Raw genomic sequence first — 16,957 nt, 5'->3', positions numbered from 1 at the left:
GTGAAAACAGACTGTTTGAATAAATGGTTTTCTTTCCTGCTTTCAGAAAAAAGCAGTCATGTACATTAAGTAATTGGTCACATACACCAGCTTGCTACGCAAAATATTTATAGTCTGCAATTGGAAATAACTGACTAGTTAATATCAAGGTTAGAGTTTAAAAGGTTTAGATATAGCTAATGAAAACTGGGGATGTCTGGAAATCAAGCTGACCTCAGTAAAACAACTGTCAACATATACAGAGAGATATAGCATATAGATATAAATATATACAGATTGATACTGTATATATGTATATGCAGTATAAGTTGAATACAGAGGTTCTACTGGTTTTTCTTATAGCCCTTACCTCACAGTAGCTTAGATCCAGTTCCAAATCTGATAGATAACTGTTGCTGGCCAGACTTTGAAGCAATATTCTGTTAAAAGAAAAGATGATTGATTCGCAGGTGAATTTAAACATCCAAAAGTGTTCATGGAACTAATAATAATAGTTTTTGTTACTTTAATAGAGTTAAATATAAGATTAGTTTAAAGAGATGCGACACTTGTGGCCTTTTACAGACTGCGACATTAAGCTTTCTGGTAGAGTTGTTAAGTCTATGGACAGTGAGTCAGTCAATATATATTAGAACATTAGAAAAATCTAGACAAGGCCATTCAGCCCAACAAAGCTCGACAGTCCTATCCACTTAATTCTTCTAGAAAAATATCAAGTCTACTTTTGAAAGTTCCTAAAGTTTTATTGTCTACCATGCTGCTTGGTAGCTTATTCCAAATGTCTATGGTTCTCTGTGTAAAGAAAAGCTTCCTAATGTTTGTGCAAAACATACCCTTAACAAGTTTCCAACTGTGTCTCCTTGTTCTTGATGAACTCATTTTAAAATAACAGTCTTGATCCACTGGACTAATTCCCTTCATAATTTTACACACTTCAATGGTGTCACCTCTTAATCTTCTTTTGCTTAAACTGAAAAGGCTCAGCTCTTTTGATATTTATTCATAATTCATCCCCTATAGCCCAATAAATGAGCCTAGTCACTCTTTTCTGGACCTTTTGTAGCACTGCTATGTTCTTTTTGTAATCTGGAGACCAAAACTGCACACCGTAGTCCAGATGAGGCCTAACCGGTGCATTATAAAACTTGAGCATAACCTCCTTGAACTTGTACTCTACACACCATTCCTATATAATCTAACCTATTAGCCTTTCTAATGGATTTTCTGACCACTGTGAGGAAGTTGATAGCATAGAGTCCACTGTGACTCCTAAATCCTTCTCATAAGGTGTACTCTCGATTTTCAGACTTCCCATTGTATATTCAATCCTAACATTTTTACTTCCTATATATAATACTTTACATTTACTGAAATTCAACTTCATTTGTGACAAATCTGCCAAAGCTTGTATGTTGTCCAAGTCACTCCGTAATGAGTTAATGGACCAAGATTATCTGCCAATTCACCTTTCTTGGTATCATCTGCAAATATAACCAGTTTTTTACTTAAATTTTGATCAAAATCATTTATATACATTAAAAACAGCAGTGGCCCTAGCACTGACCCCTGTGGAACACCACTTTTAACACCGACCAATTCTGATAAGGGTTCTCGCACCATCACCCTCTGCTTCCTGTTTCTGAGCTAATTCTGCATCCATCTAAAAATATCACCCTAAACTCTCAATTCTTTTCAGTTTGATGCCCAACTTCTCATGTGGCATCTTATGAAATGCTTTCCAAAAGTCCAGATAAATAATATCATAAGCTCCTCTTCGATCATACTCTTTTGTTGCTTCCTCATAGAATTTCAGCATGTTAGTAAAACAAGATCTCCCTCTTCTAATCCTAAAAAGCTCCTGTACTTGCCATGTGCTGCTCAGTCTTATCCTTAATAATTCCTACCATTAATATTCTTGTGTTGCATGTTACTTTACTTGCCTGTAGTTGCTTGGATTTGCCTAGTTACCCTTTTATATAATTGGATAATATTTGCCATTTTCCAGTCCTTCGGAATTTCCCCAGTGTGTAGTGACATCCTAAAAATATGTGTCAAGGGTTTATATATGTACTCGAGGGTAAATATTATCTGGTCCAGGAGATTTTTTTGATTTCAGCCTATTTAATCTGAGCAGTACTTCTCCTTCTACTGTTTCCAAGTCAATTAGTACTTCCTTAGTAGTCCCATTTACCGCTGGGAGGTTATCTTCCTCCTCACTTCTGAAGACCTCAGAAAAATGCTAATTTAGAGCATTCACTATTTCGCTGTCTGTATTTTTTTAATTCCCCTTTATTATTCCTGATCCACTTAATCTCCTCCTTGACTAATCTTTTACTACTAAAATACTGAAACAATCTCTTAGAGTCGTCTTTCACTTTATCTGCTATATTCCTTTCCAACTGTCTTTTAGCCTCCCTAATATCCTTCTTAATGGTTGCCCTCATGTTCTCATATGCCCTACGATTCACACTGGAGTTATTAGTCTTAAATGCCTTATACAGTACAGCTGTTTTTTTCCTTTGCAGCTTCCTTATTAACTCTTTATTAACCCACTTCAGAGTTTTTTTAAATTTCCTATTAATTCCAAATTTAGGTATGTACCTGTCCTTACCTATTCCACTGCTCCTCAAATGCCTCCACACTTAAAACCTTATCCCAGTGTATCCTCCTTCGACATTGCTGCATTTGCTCAAAATTTGCCATACCAAAGTTAAACATAACAGTTTAAGTCTTTGCATCCACACTCTTACAAAACACTGAGAATTGTATTATATTATGGTCACTGGACCCTAGCGGTTCAATCGCCTCTACACCCTCAATTCCATCCTGAATATTACAAAATACTAAATCTATACAGGCTTCAACCTGCATTGGTACTTTAAGATACTGTGTTAAAAAACAGTCATTTACTACTTCAAAAAACCCCTGCTCTTGTGTTCCGGTATTTATAAGGTTATCCCAGTTAATATTCAGATAGTTAAAGTCACCCTTGTCTATAATTTCCCCCTGTAAACTTTCCTTTTTTAATATTACTAAAAAGATGTGTCTTGAAATTACTGTCTGTATTGGGCGGTCTATAACACACTCCTAAAATAATGCCTCTTTCCCTAATACTTTCCAATCGAAGCCAATGTCCTCACTAAGATAAGGCTGCTCGTGCAACTGACATAAATAGCAACCCCACCTGCTTTTCTGTTCAGTCTGTCCTTCCTAAAAAATGTGTATCCCTCTATATTATACTCACCCCTATCATTGTTATTTAGCCAGGTTTCCGTTATTGCTATAATATCATAATTATGCTCCTCTACATACAAGTCACTTGTTTTATTTTTGATACTTCTAGCATTAAGGCAAGCTATTTTTAATATACTAGTCCTTTTACTTTTACATTTAAAGATTGGGTTAGAACTTACATTATTATGCATTTTTATTTTTACACTATTGTTTGTTCCTCCATGTATAATTCTAAACCTGGCCTGTCCTAAACTCCCTGACCCATCCAATTCCCTAGTTTAAACAATCCTCGACTAACCTACTTATACCCCTATCCAACATATTGGTGCCCCTCTGGTTCAAATGTAACCCATCACGTCGCGACTGTATATAAAAATGAACAAGACAAAATTGTGCCTCATTATTTTGAAGGAATAGGCAGATTTAGCAGTTTAGTTTACTAGAGAGGAAGTTATCAGAATCAAATCATTATCATCAACTGCATTAAGCTATAAAGATCAATACACACTATTACTGCTCAAGAAAGGAAGAAAGGAAGGAACTTACCGGAGGGCCTCAGAAGGAATCTTTGTGCCAGAAAAACCCATGAACTTGAGTTCCTTACACCCACAGAAGAAGTCTTTAAGAGATTCAGGTATATCTCGTGCCTTTCTGAGATTAGAACAAGAACACTGAATAAACATCACTATCTCCTGTAGCCACATCATTGTGCTAAGAAACCATTTGAGATAGAACTTACTTATGGGAGTAAATATTCCTAGAAACGTTCAGATATGAGAGTTTGGAGCAGCATCCCACAGATAAAGCTACAAACAACTAAAATAGAATATATAGTTTTATTAGGGTAAAACAATCTGGTTGACTATCAGAAAGTCCTAATTGTTAATGTCCACTGCCTTTGAAAATTACAAGGTACTAGGTACTAGGTACTAGTACTAGGTACTAGTAATCAAAATGAGTCCTCCAATGACCATGTTTATGAACTTCTCAAATGTTATACACGGACTTCACTGACATTTTCTGACAGTCTACATTAATTTTTATTAACAGGCTTTACACAAAAGTGAAAACTGTGTATTGTTTTTTATTATGAATGTCATCACTCTATTTTTTGATCTACTTTTGATCCAAGTCAGATTCTATAAAGGGAGATCAGAATGCTTTGGTACAGATTAAATGATTGGTTTGTTTGGCTGTTATGAAGTGGTTACAGTTCAACATGGATGCATGGATCTTTATTAACTGGTTATCTTGTAATGTATTAGCTTTTTATTGACTAGTGTAGAACTATTACATAATAGAACTAATACATGGCAATGACTTAAATTGACTTCAAGAAAGGATAAAATGTACTTCTTTAAATGAGTAATTTTATTCTGACCTTATTTAGCAGCAAAAGGATTTATCTTTTCTGAATGAAAATCCTGCTTGGTACAGTTAACTAGTTGAAATCAATTGAATAGTTTTTAGCAACTTGTGTAATGCCTAATCAGTTAATATATACTTACAGGAGGAAGAGGACAATCTGTTGCAGAAAGATCCAGATGGGTCAGTATATTTGAGCAAGATAAAAACAAAAATAAATCCTTAGAAAAGAAAAGAATAAGTCATTAGCAAACCCTCAGTCTTTTCTTGAGCTAAAGTGTTTTGCCAAGGTTGAAAGTCAGGAGTCTATGTGTAAAAAATGTCACATTCAGATAAATGTTTCAACATTTGCAGTCATGCATGATCAAGTACAATTTCAACAATTAAGAATCAATGTAGAAGATGTTCAAAATCCGATTTGAAGGGCACATTCATCTTCATTTGTGTACATGGCAAATGGGAAAGGAAACAAGGATGAATTCTGAATCAAGCAATTTACATGCTAACAATAGAAAAAATCATGTGTCAATAACCAAAGGAAGTCTCATTTTGTCTTCTGTTGCATGAAAATGCACCTTCTGCTTGCCAATCTGGTGGTAAGCCTATACATTTGATACTTAGGGCCTGTTATTCTCTCACTTGTATGTGCAAATTATGGTTGTACTGTGTTTTTGAAAGTTGCAAGTTTAAATTTGGGAAAACAGCCTTAATGATTGAAAGAGAAAATGCACACTGATTAAATTTAAATTTCCAGAACAAGAAACTCTCAATCAGCTGGAAAAAGAGGATGTTTCTGCAATACAGTATTGAACATGTTAACAAACTATAAATTTTAAAGGACAAATCAATTTAAGACTATGTAGGATATTTCATTTTGTTAATCTTAAATAAATTCTTTAATAAGGCTGAAATATTGAAAAAATCAAGTTAATGTTTTTAGGTCACTTACCAGCAGGCAGAAAAAACAGTAATGCTAATTAATATGTATTCGTCTTCACTACATAAAAAAAAATTATTCCAAATGTCTAAATTAATATCAGGACTTTAGAGGATCAGCTATGATAGAAGACTGAGGGAGATGAGCCTTTACATTTAAAGTAAAGAGAGATTAAGAAGTATTCAAGACATAATACTTTACTTATCAAGCACTATGGAGGTGACATTTGGAACCATTTAAAAATATAAAGGAAATGTACAATTTTACAGAGTAGTGTAAAATTTAATAACAATAAGTTCATAATTTTATAGAGTAGATGTCAGCTGTTCCTTTAAAACAAGAACACAGGGAAACTGCTTAAGAGTAAATTTTGAAAACAAGCTGGAAAGTATTTCTTCATCTATAGAAACATGAATTTACTTTAAATATTGAGTTGAACTGTCAAATTTCAACTTGATAATATCATGAAATCACAGAATAGGAATTGATAGCAATGTGGAATTGGTATTTATGAGGTGTATTGGCCTGAATGGCTTGTTTGCATCAATCTTCCCTGAACTTCGTTAATACTTGAGCTGACTGTATGCTATTCATCAGCTGTGGTTTATTGCAATTTGGCCACATGAAATTTACTATAATGTCAATGAATATAATTTAGAAATGCCGATACTTCTTCTCTCATACTGAACAGTGAACCTGAATTTTATTTAGTCATTGTGAAGGATTTAGTCCAAAGCATGGATGGGGTTTTTTGCCCCTTTTTCCTGTGGTTTTTTATTTCAGTCCAGTTTTGTCTTCTTTCTCAGCGTAGTTAATGCAGCCTACCCTTTAACACATAGATTCCATATAGTTAGTTCTGTTCCCTATTCATTACATAGCTTCATCCCACAACAGCTTTTCATTAGAAAATGATACATGGGTAACATATAAGGTTAACAAATCCCCTTAAAGAAAGCACTATCTCCATTATTTAGTATTAAGACTTACATTGGCTTCTTCAGTAGAGAGTAGTCCTGGATTGCCAGACAAATCAAGATAACGCAGTGAGTTTGAGAATGATTTGTTTGTTGTGAGAGCCTGACCTAGAGCATTCAGTCCTAAAAGAAAACAAAATGAGAAACTCTTATTATTGCTTTATCATACACGCATTATAAAAAAGATGTTGGTATCTACAACAGGAAAGAGTACTGCTGCTGAAATACAGGAAAAGAAAATCAGCCAAAGAAGAGTCATAATCAGCTCTGAATGCCTCACCTTTGGGACTCAGATTGCATCTGGAGAAAGATATATGAGCTAGTCCGCTGGTAAGATTTTCAAATTCCTGGCACAAAGCCGCAGCACCTTTGATAAACAGACAAAACATGATCATTGAAGCCACTAGAAAAAGTAAACGTGCAAAAAACACCTTGGTTTCCCATTCTGCCACTTAGATACAGGAGACATGCTTTCCATTCATCCACCTCAAAAGATGTTAGGTGAAGGAGAAAGAAAAATTCCAAAAGGTCATCCTCTCTCATTTACTTATTCACAGACCACAGAAGGCCATGGGAGACCACCTCCTCCTTTACATCAATGAAATTGTTACCATTCAGTCACCTGCATTCACAAACATTCTAATCTGGCACTCACTAAATAATTTCAAACTCTTCCTGATAATTAACAAACATGTTACTTCAACAATGTCATTTCTATACAAAACAGCGATTAAGGGTAATTCCTTTCTCAAGAAGTAATAGTATCACTATTTTCCATCCTCTCCTAAAAATGCCTTTCAGCCTCTCACCAGTCTCAGCAATTTAGCCTTGTTCAATTATCCATAAATGACTTTATGCTCTCTCTTTCGTTCTTTTCACTTGAATTTCAGAATCTCATTTACTGAATTTAATAACTGTATGTACCATTCTAATACGTGTCCATTCCTTTTCAAAATAGTCCCCATCTAAGTTCTTAAGCACATATCTACTGTAAATTTAGCCACAGCTTACTATGTGTAAAATTCAGGAATAATTTGCCCACTATGTAAAATCTGCATTTCTCCACAGTTCAGTTATTTCTTTTCCTCTGCTCGTCCAAAACACTCAATCAAGGCACACAAGTACATAATTCCTGCAATTGTACTGATTCACACAGCATGTTACTAAATGATTTCTGACCCACCTCTGTCTTCTATCTGATTACCAGCTATGGTAACCATGTGTAAAGCTGAACAAGTATGCTCCCTCAATGCTTGAGCCATCTTCAAGGCAAAATCCCTGCAAGAAAAAACCTTTACAGTTTAGCCTGTCTATATTATCCAAAAGTTTTTGTGCCTGGAAGTCCTGACCAAGTGATACATCACCTGAAGACCTGCCATCATATAAAAACCTACTAAAATCAGAATATGACACACAGAAGCAGACTTATTACAGGTGCAATTCTATGACAGCCATACATGACAGAATTTAAAATTAAAGCTTTGTTAAATTTTCAGTTAAATTGACCCGTATATAGTAAGATGACCATTGAATATTTATTTTGGTAGAAAAGTTTTGTTTTCCAAAACAAGAGACATATCAAAGATATGAGTTGTCATTGGTTACATAAACACTGCACACTATATGAAATTTTGAGTATATTGTATGCTGTAGTGACTGCACTATGTACACATTTGATGAAGTCCTTTTTAGCAATGCACTGCACAATTTTCTCCTGAAAGGCAAAACCTAGTTAGATCACCTGATTCAAAAGTTAAACAAGAATACAATGGCTAAACAGGGCAGTTGACCTGAAACCTCTGTTTTTTCAACCAACATCCTCCAGATCATGGAGAACTGGAATGACATGGTTTTGGTGGCTTCACATTCTTTACCCTCTAGACTACACCATTTTTAACCACAGAAAACTAGAGTCTGAACTGGAAGCAGGTTTTGGTGGTGTAGTCAAGTACACTGAAGTGTTGGACTATAAAACATAACTCTGCCAAAAGATGTTCATCATGGTGTTACTACTATATACAAAATTGTTTGGTTGGGCTGTGAGTACTTCTTGTTTATTTACATTGGAGAGAGTACAATATTTTTATTGATAAAGCTCATGCTATAAGAATAAACTCAGCATATACTGAGAATTTACATACATTTTCAGGCCACAGTTTTCCAGGCTAACTTCTTCCAACTTTGGAGACCTATTGATCATGTAAAGAACTTGTTCCAGTACCTCAGAACTCTGAAAAAGAAATGGTGATCTCAATGCGTCTGTCTTAGAAATAATCTAAATCAAAATTCTAAACTGGATGTAAAATGATTTCTCTATCAATATAATAATGCATTTTTTCTTAAAAATAGCTTACCAGTTTAAAATCTTTGCAATATATCTTTGTAAACCACTGATTGAATGAAAGGGCAGCCACAGCCAAAGCCACATCCCTGTGGAACAAATGAAGGGGCAAAATGAACACCTCCTGAATTCATTTATTTCAGCACACCCTGTTTCTTACTAGAACTGTTTCTCAACCTGATTAAGTATAACACCTTTACTTATAGCTTACCTGACCTGACTCATTTAATTTTCAAGATGAAAAGAATTTAAGTTTTGCACAGAATCGTCTTACACCTGTTAATGTTCACTAGCACAGCTATGTATTTCATTCTGCATATGAATTGGCAAATTGTACAGGTCACCATGATTTCTACAAATAATACTGTATGTTCAAACACTATTAAAAATGCAAGCTTTAAGAATTTTGTCAATGGCATACACATAACATTATTATACAGTATGATGTCTTTATTGCACAAATAAAGCAGGTATTATTTAACTATAGCAAGTGTCTCATTGGAAGGGGGCTTCATTAAAATCTCTTTTCATACATTGTCTCACTTAAAAATGCCATATAATTTCAGAGAAGCAAACCCAAACCACAAACATATTCCTATCAAGTTATGAACTGCTGTGCAGTTATATACTTCATACAAAAAAATAAAAAGTAAGATCCTAGTGACATTTTACGTTTTGACTGTAATAAACTTATCTCATGTACACTCAAGTACAAAACGTCCAAGGAAAGGTTGTATCTCATATTATACCATGGTAAATACAAATGTGGCTGTATATAAGCACAGTTGCTACTGGCTTCAGATTCTTCTGTGTGACTCCACTAACATGCATCGCTCGCCAACCTCATGGCCTGCGCTACATGCTAGCCTCTTTGCAGTTCTGCTGCTCATGAATGGGCATGTTGATGTACAATTTAAACAGATTTTTTTGGGGGGGAATTGTTACATATGCATCACAGTGATGTATAACTGCCTGTGATTGAATTTTGTTTCTTTCTCTCTATTAAATAAAATGACATTTTCAAATGCTTGGCTTTGAGATTTGTTAATTATCTTTGCAAAAGCTATTCTAACTGGAAACTGTTAATATTTTAATATGAATGGCATATCAAGATCTCCTTTGTTGTCTAATGTTATCCACAGAAGATGTACTACATTACCTTCATTGGATACATCTTTCTTTCTACTGTACAGTGCATCCGGAAAGTATTCACCGTGCATCACTTTTTCCACATTTTGTTATGTTACAGCCTTATTCCAAAATGGATTAAATTCATTTTTTCCTCAGAATTCTACACACAACACCCCATAATGACAATGTGAAAAAAGTTTACTTGAGGTTTTTGCAAATTTATTAAAAATAAAAAAACTGAGAAATCACATGTACATAAGTATTCACAGCCTTTGCTCAATACTTTGTCGATGCACCTTTGGCAGCAATTATAGCCTCAAATCTTTTTGAATATGATGCCACAAGCTTGGCACACCTATCCTTGGCCAGTTTCGCCCATTCCTCTTTGCAGCACCTCTCAAGCTCTATCAGGTTGGATGGGAAGCATCGGTGCACAGCCATTTTAAGATCTCTCCAGAGATGTTCAATCAGATTCAAGTCTGGGCTCTGGCTGGGCCACTCAAGGACATTCACAGAGTTGTCCTGAAGCCACTCTTTTGATATCTTGGCTATGTGCTTAGGGTCATTGTCCTGCTGAAAGATGAACCATCACCCCAATCTGAGGTCAAGAGTGCTCTGGAGCAGGTTTTCATCCAGGATGTCTCTGTACATTGCTGCAGTCATCTTTCCCTTTATCCTGACTAGTCTCCCAGTTCCTGCCGCTGAAAAACATCCCCACAGCATGATGCTGCCACCACCATGCTTCACTGTAGGGATGGTGCCAGGTTTCCTCCAAACGTGACGCCTGGCATTCACACCAAAGAGTTCAATCTTTGTCTCATCAGACCAGAGAATTTTCTTTCTCATGGCCTGAGAGTCCTTCAGGTGCCTTTTGGCAAACTCCAGGCGGGCTGCCATGTGCCTTTTACTAAGGAGTGGCTTCCGTCTGGCCACTCTACCATACAGGCCTGATTGGTGGATTGCTGCAGAGATGGTTGTCCTTCTGGAAGGTTCTCCTCTCTCCACAGAGGACCTCTGGAGCTCTGACAGAGTGACCATCGGGTTCTTGGTCACCTCCCTGACTAAGGCCCTTCTCCCCCGATCGCTCAGTTTAGATGGTCGGCCAGCTCTAGGAAGAGTCCTGGTGGTTTCAAACTTCTTCCACTTACGGATGATGGAGGCCACTGTGCTCATTGGGACCTTCAAAGCAGCAGAAATTTTTCTGTAACCTTCCCCAGATTTGTGCCTCGAGACAATCCTGTCCCGGAGGTCTACAGACAATTCCTTTGACTTCATGCTTGGTTTGTGCTCTGACATGAACTGTCAACTGTGGGACCTTATACAGTACAGACAGGTGTGTGCCTTTCCAAATTATGTCCAATCAACTGAATTTACCACAGGTGGACTCCAATTAAGCTGCAGAAACATTTCAAGGATGATCAGGGGAAACAGGATGCACCTGAGCTCAATTTTGAGCTTCATGGCAAAGGCTGTGAATACTTATGTACATGTGCTTTCTCAATTTTTTTATTTTTAATAAAGTTGCAAAAACCTCAAGTAAACTTTTTTCATGATGTCATTATGGGGTGTTGTGTGTAGAATTCTGAGGAAAAAAATGAATTTAATCCATTTTGGAATAAGGCTGTAACATAACAAATGTGGAAAAAGTGATGCGCTGTGAATACTTTCCGGATGCACTGTAATTCGTGCATTGTAAGACCGGACATTGTTAACGGCTGTAGACATTCTTCGTGATTGTAAGTTGTTTTCATCTTCAGCATGCTCACCACCAACTGTTTCAGCATAGTCTGTTGATACACATTTAACCAATTTGCCGTGTAACCTGATATTTTTGGATACATTAACCAATTTGATGTGTAACTGATCAACATTTTTGGCGTTAATTTGTTTGACTTCCTCGTTTCTCAGTGCTAGGACTGCGTGTGTACTCATTTTTTATGTTGATACCTTCGTGATGAAATTCTTTAATAAGATTTGGACATAATACATCTTCTTTAACTGGGAACTTAAAGTGAGGAAAAAGTTAAAATGTATAAGAGCTGAGAGTGCAGGAAGTGTGTTTGACAAAAGCATTCACATGAATGAGAGTTGAGAGGACCATGGTCTTGTTTGAAAATGTTTGAGAGGAGGGCTTGACTTGAAAAAATCTCAAGGCAAAAGTCTTGTCTCGTGGGACTTGAAAAAATCTCTCTTTTAAAAAGTCTCATCTCCAAAAAGTCTTGTCACGTCGAAGGATTTTTTTTATATGATAGACATTTTGTTGACTATGATAGCATAACTGAAGCAATGACAGGGGATCACAAATGGGAACTTTCCAATGAAAGATTTTGTATGAAACTGCTTATTAATAAAATATCTCAGGATGAGGCCAATATTGGTGCCACCGAGAAGCAAAATAATATCCGTACCTTCAAAATCCTTCAAAATATATTTTGATTAATTCCATGACAGTTTTAACTGACCTGCTTTCCATATGGCTGAAATCTAGTAGATTGAATTCCCGGTTCTCCTGACTGTGGTAGATGTTGTCTACATCCTAGAAACAGCAGAAAACAATGAAACTCATCCCTGAAAAAGGTTTCCCTATTCTCACTCTTGTCTGTCACCTTTACCCTTTGCCTTAAAGATGGTTAGCCCACTTAGTTGCTCGACATAGCTTTTTCACCCTGATTCTGATGCATGAGTCAACTAGCCACTGAATAGTCATAGTTAAACACTAAGCTCAGGCTTTGCCCCAGAAGTGGAGCTCAGTATTCGTGCTCTGGGCAAGGTTCTCTAACATTTAATTAGAATTATTTCCTCCCCTTATACCAATATGCAATGAGTAACACCATCAGGAGCATATAGCACTAATAATAACTGATTAACACAAGACTCTCCACAATACATATTTGTAATTAGAGATATCAAGTTTTAGAGAGACAAGGATATTAATCTGGAATTTTATCTAAATCCCCATCTATAATAATACTATGAATATACAAGCACATTAAATGATTTTCATGGGTAGGGTTTCTGGGCTGACTGTCCATGGGAGGAGAAGGATAATATGGGAGCACCTTGAAGCTGAACCATTTCTTCACCAGATCAAGAGAAGCCTGAGTCTGAGGTGGTTTGGGCACATTCTTAACATTCTCTCTTAGGCACCTTCCACAGAGGTTCTACCAGGCATAGCCACAAACAGTAGAACCAAGTATAGAGTCAGATCACTTTGGCTTCAGTCTGAATGGTAAGTTTCACAGTGGTCGTTCAGTCAAACACAACAGAGACAGGAAGATCCAGGCAAGGAAAGGTGTAAGAGAAGCACTGAGAGTTGCCCTCAAACACAGGAAGCATTCACCAGAATACAGATGATGTTTTCACAGTGGGTAATAGGGGCCCATCTACCATTGGTGATAATCAAAAAGTGGACAGAAGGCAAGCAAAGCACCTCAAAATGACAAAGTCTGAGAAGTAGGCTTTCTGGGAACACAATTGAGAGAGGAAAAACCAGCCAACACAGGTTGAGACGCACAAAGATACCAAACAAAGGCTAGGGCAAACACTGAGGATACACATAAGGTAAATCGTAATAAATATGCTTAAATGTACAGTATTCTATTACCAGGTAATGTAGCCAGTATTCATATAAAAGGTCAGTAGACATATTTAATATTTCATTGTTTATCAAACACAATGACCACATCATTTCAATCAAATGTAGGGACTAGCTTTCCATTTACCCACTGGATTTCTTCCCTACAGGAGAATTCATTGTAATCACATAAGGCTGCATATGTTTCAGAAAATCCCCCTGAAAAGTAAAAAAAAAGTGGGTATTAACATATTCATAAAGAAATCAAATAGTAGAAAACTATGTTTTCTCTTGTACCCTAGCAAAAACAGTTTCATGACAGGATGCACAATTATTCATGTCTTACCTTCCTAGCCATTTCAAAAGAAGGCACTATTCTTATACAAGCTTTATTTAATTTAGTCTTTTTGTCTCCATCAGTATCCTAAAGAAAAACCTATAGCAAAAACTCTGCTTGGAACAAAAGCATTATTATTTTCATTGAAAAACTTCAGCCTTCTTCCTCTAATTTGTACATAATGAAACTAACTAAATTGTGAGTTTTGTGGACATTTGAAAAGATTAATGGGTGCTTCATGAGGATTCATTATTTCAAAAACAGAAGGAACTAAAAAAAACGGATTTTCTAAATGACACAGATTAAAGGAGGAAGTGATATGATCAAGTGAATAGAAAATCAATTTCACTTCTACTACTGGAATGGAATGTAAGAGAAATGGAAAGAGGAAAAGCAATACAATACAGTCACACCTGCAGGCCTCTCTATAATAATAATTCATTACATTTATATAGCACTTTTCTCAGTACTCAAAGCGCTATCCACACAGGGAGCAACTGGGAAGCGAACCCACAATCTTCCACAGTCTCCTTACTGCAAAGCAGCAGCACTACCACTGCACCACCTGTGAGGATCGCTACCTGAAAGAATCCTTGTATTGATGAGACAATCCATTTTACAGTATCTGTACTGATGGGATTAAGACTTTTCCTTGTTAGAGTTGAACAAATCCAGTTTCTGCATCTTATAATTTTTCACCTAATCAAGAAGCTAAGGTTACATATTTCTTTATGATGATATTTGCCTCTTTTAAAAGGGACAGAAAATAAGTTTTTTCAAAAAATATATACATATACTGGCTTTAATTGAGCACTGACTATATATATATTTGTTCTTCCTCTTCTATGTAGTCACAGAGTACAACAGAGTATCTGCTGACTGACACTGCAGATGGCTCCTAACAGTTTGCTCACTACCTGGCCATATATCCTTGCAGAGAATGTGAAAGTTTCCCTTTCTTTAAATAATATGTGTTCTCAACAGAAAAAAAGAATGGCTAGTCAATTCGATAAATAACAAAACAATCAACTCAAAACCATAAAATTATACATAAGCCACCTCTGCATTGGCAAAACTATTAAAGGTTTTATAGGCTTTTAACATTTTTTTTGTAGTTGTCAGTCTTCTCTCCCTACCACCCCTCAATACATACTTTAATAAGTACAGTAGGTCAGGGTTTAATGATAATTGCTTATTTTGTTTAGACTCTTAACTGAATGGAAAAAATCAGGAGTAAGAAAACTTCATACCACAAGGCCCTTGGTTAGTGTCCAGTGCCCCTTCAGCAGAGCATGCAATACTTTTAAGCCTCTCCTGCATGTCTGGAAGAGAGTTCTTGAGCAGTTTTCTAGAACAATAAAACAGTAAAAGTCTGAATGAAGAGGCAATCCCCAAACAGCAATTGAATGATAAATGCAAGCTAACTAAATTGAAATGTTATATTATTTACAGAGATTAAAGAGAACTGCTGCAGTACCACTACTATCAGCAAAGGAAATCCTGTTTTGTATGCCTCCTTCAAAACAATGTGTCACCATGTCTAACTATATAAGTTAACTGTTAGGCTTCTCTCATTATTAAAGCCATTTCTTCTTTGTGCATAATCTACTATAGCATTCCTATCCAGTCTTCGTATAGCATAAAGGATCCTAAGAACTTCATTTTCCTATTAATAGACCTAATTTTTTATATCTTTTTATGTCTCACTTTGATGTAATATTTTATTTCCTAACTGAACTTAACAGCCACAATCTAAGCTTATTCTAACAGTAACATGCCTTTCTATAATTTCACCGTCATTACACTCCTCCATACCTTTCTTGAAATGCTTAACACAGACTGTCTGTTTAAACCACATAACCTTTTCACCACTTTCTACATTATTCTTACTGCTGTGGAGGATGCAACAAAGCTCATCAACATTCTAACCAATATCTTCAGCTTATTATTAGTGATTCAGCTCCAAGTCAGTTTCTTCCTAAGGAACAAGCCAAGGTCCACATTACATTTGCAGAGCATTGCAGCTGCAGTGCACATAAGATTTTGGCAGCAGTTGCTTAGCGACAGAATGTGCAATTTGTACCACCTCATTCCATGTTGAAAAAGACAAGAGATCAAAGATTGTGTTTGGTGAACAAGACATCTGCAGTTTTGCCTGTTTTAATAGTATTTGGGTAATGAGAATGACTGAAATTTCCTAAAAAATGGATTAACTATAACAGTCTAAACCATGTACAATACATGATGTGCAAGCATGAGTGCTATTGGAAGACCCCAGTACACACCAACATCTCAGAAGAAGTGGGTGCTTATATTGTTATAAAAAACATAAGATCAAAATGTCAAATGTTTGCATGGCAGTGTTTCAACGGGAATAATGAGTGAAAAGCCAAACTTCTGACAATGTCTAATCCCTTCTTACTTTCAGCACAAGAAAATATTGCAATATCCTCTTATCGCAGCTTCATTTTTAGCACTATCAAACAGGTAGTGTGTGTAGGTTCTTGTTTTCCTTGTTCTTGCCTCTTGTTGCAATAAATGCTGAACATGTTGGCTCATAATGCATTCACAGCATATAACAAAATAGTTACATTTCCCCAGGGAAAAGATGTAAGAAAAATAAGCCACGTTTAAAGCAGTGCTGAAGATATGAATGATTATGCTTTCAGACAGCTATATATAAAGACAGAAGCATTTATGAAATAATTTCTTTACAGGCGGCATGGTGGTGCAGAGGGTAGCGCTGCTGCCTTGCAGTTGGGGGACCTGGGTTCGCTTCCCGGGTCATCCCTGCGTGGAGTTTGCATGTTCTCCCCGTGTCTACGTGGGTTTCCTCCCACAGTCCAAAGACATGCTGGTTAGGTGGTTTGGCGATTCTAAATTGTCCCTAGTGTATGCTTGGTGTGTTTGTGTGTGTCCTGCAGTGGGTTGGCACCCTGCCCGGGATTGGTTCCTGCCCTGTGTTGGCTGGGATTGGCTCCAGCAGACCCCCGTGACCCTGTGTTCGGATTCAGTGGGTTGGAAAATGGATGGATGGATTTCTTTACAATATAAGTGCACCTAT

General features: G+C 36.5%; 1 protein-coding gene across 5 annotated transcripts in view; it reads right to left on the bottom strand.

The window, feature by feature from the left end:
* Nucleotides 1-16,957, bottom strand: part of carmil2 (capping protein regulator and myosin 1 linker 2) — a 119,957-nt gene that overhangs the window by 73,898 nt on the left and 29,102 nt on the right. For all 5 annotated transcript variants that reach the window (XM_051931514.1, XM_051931516.1, XM_028809416.2 and 2 more), the window contains 12 exons: nt 15,144-15,241; nt 13,705-13,775; nt 12,445-12,518; nt 8,865-8,940; nt 8,652-8,740; nt 7,694-7,788; nt 6,791-6,877; nt 6,524-6,633; nt 4,743-4,820; nt 3,974-4,050; nt 3,781-3,885; nt 350-419 (listed from right to left, as the gene is read on the bottom strand). In XM_051931514.1, coding sequence (XP_051787474.1) covers nt 350-419; nt 3,781-3,885; nt 3,974-4,050; nt 4,743-4,820; nt 6,524-6,633; nt 6,791-6,877; nt 7,694-7,788; nt 8,652-8,740; nt 8,865-8,940; nt 12,445-12,518; nt 13,705-13,775; nt 15,144-15,241 — 1,030 coding nt within the window. The remainder of the gene's footprint in view (nt 1-349; nt 420-3,780; nt 3,886-3,973; nt 4,051-4,742; nt 4,821-6,523; nt 6,634-6,790; nt 6,878-7,693; nt 7,789-8,651; nt 8,741-8,864; nt 8,941-12,444; nt 12,519-13,704; nt 13,776-15,143; nt 15,242-16,957) is intronic.

This window comes from Erpetoichthys calabaricus, chromosome 9 (genome assembly GCF_900747795.2).
Source record: "Erpetoichthys calabaricus chromosome 9, fErpCal1.3, whole genome shotgun sequence".
NCBI classification, from domain to species: Eukaryota; Metazoa; Chordata; class Cladistia; order Polypteriformes; family Polypteridae; genus Erpetoichthys; species Erpetoichthys calabaricus.
This window is presented reverse-complemented; position numbering and strand designations above follow the sequence as displayed.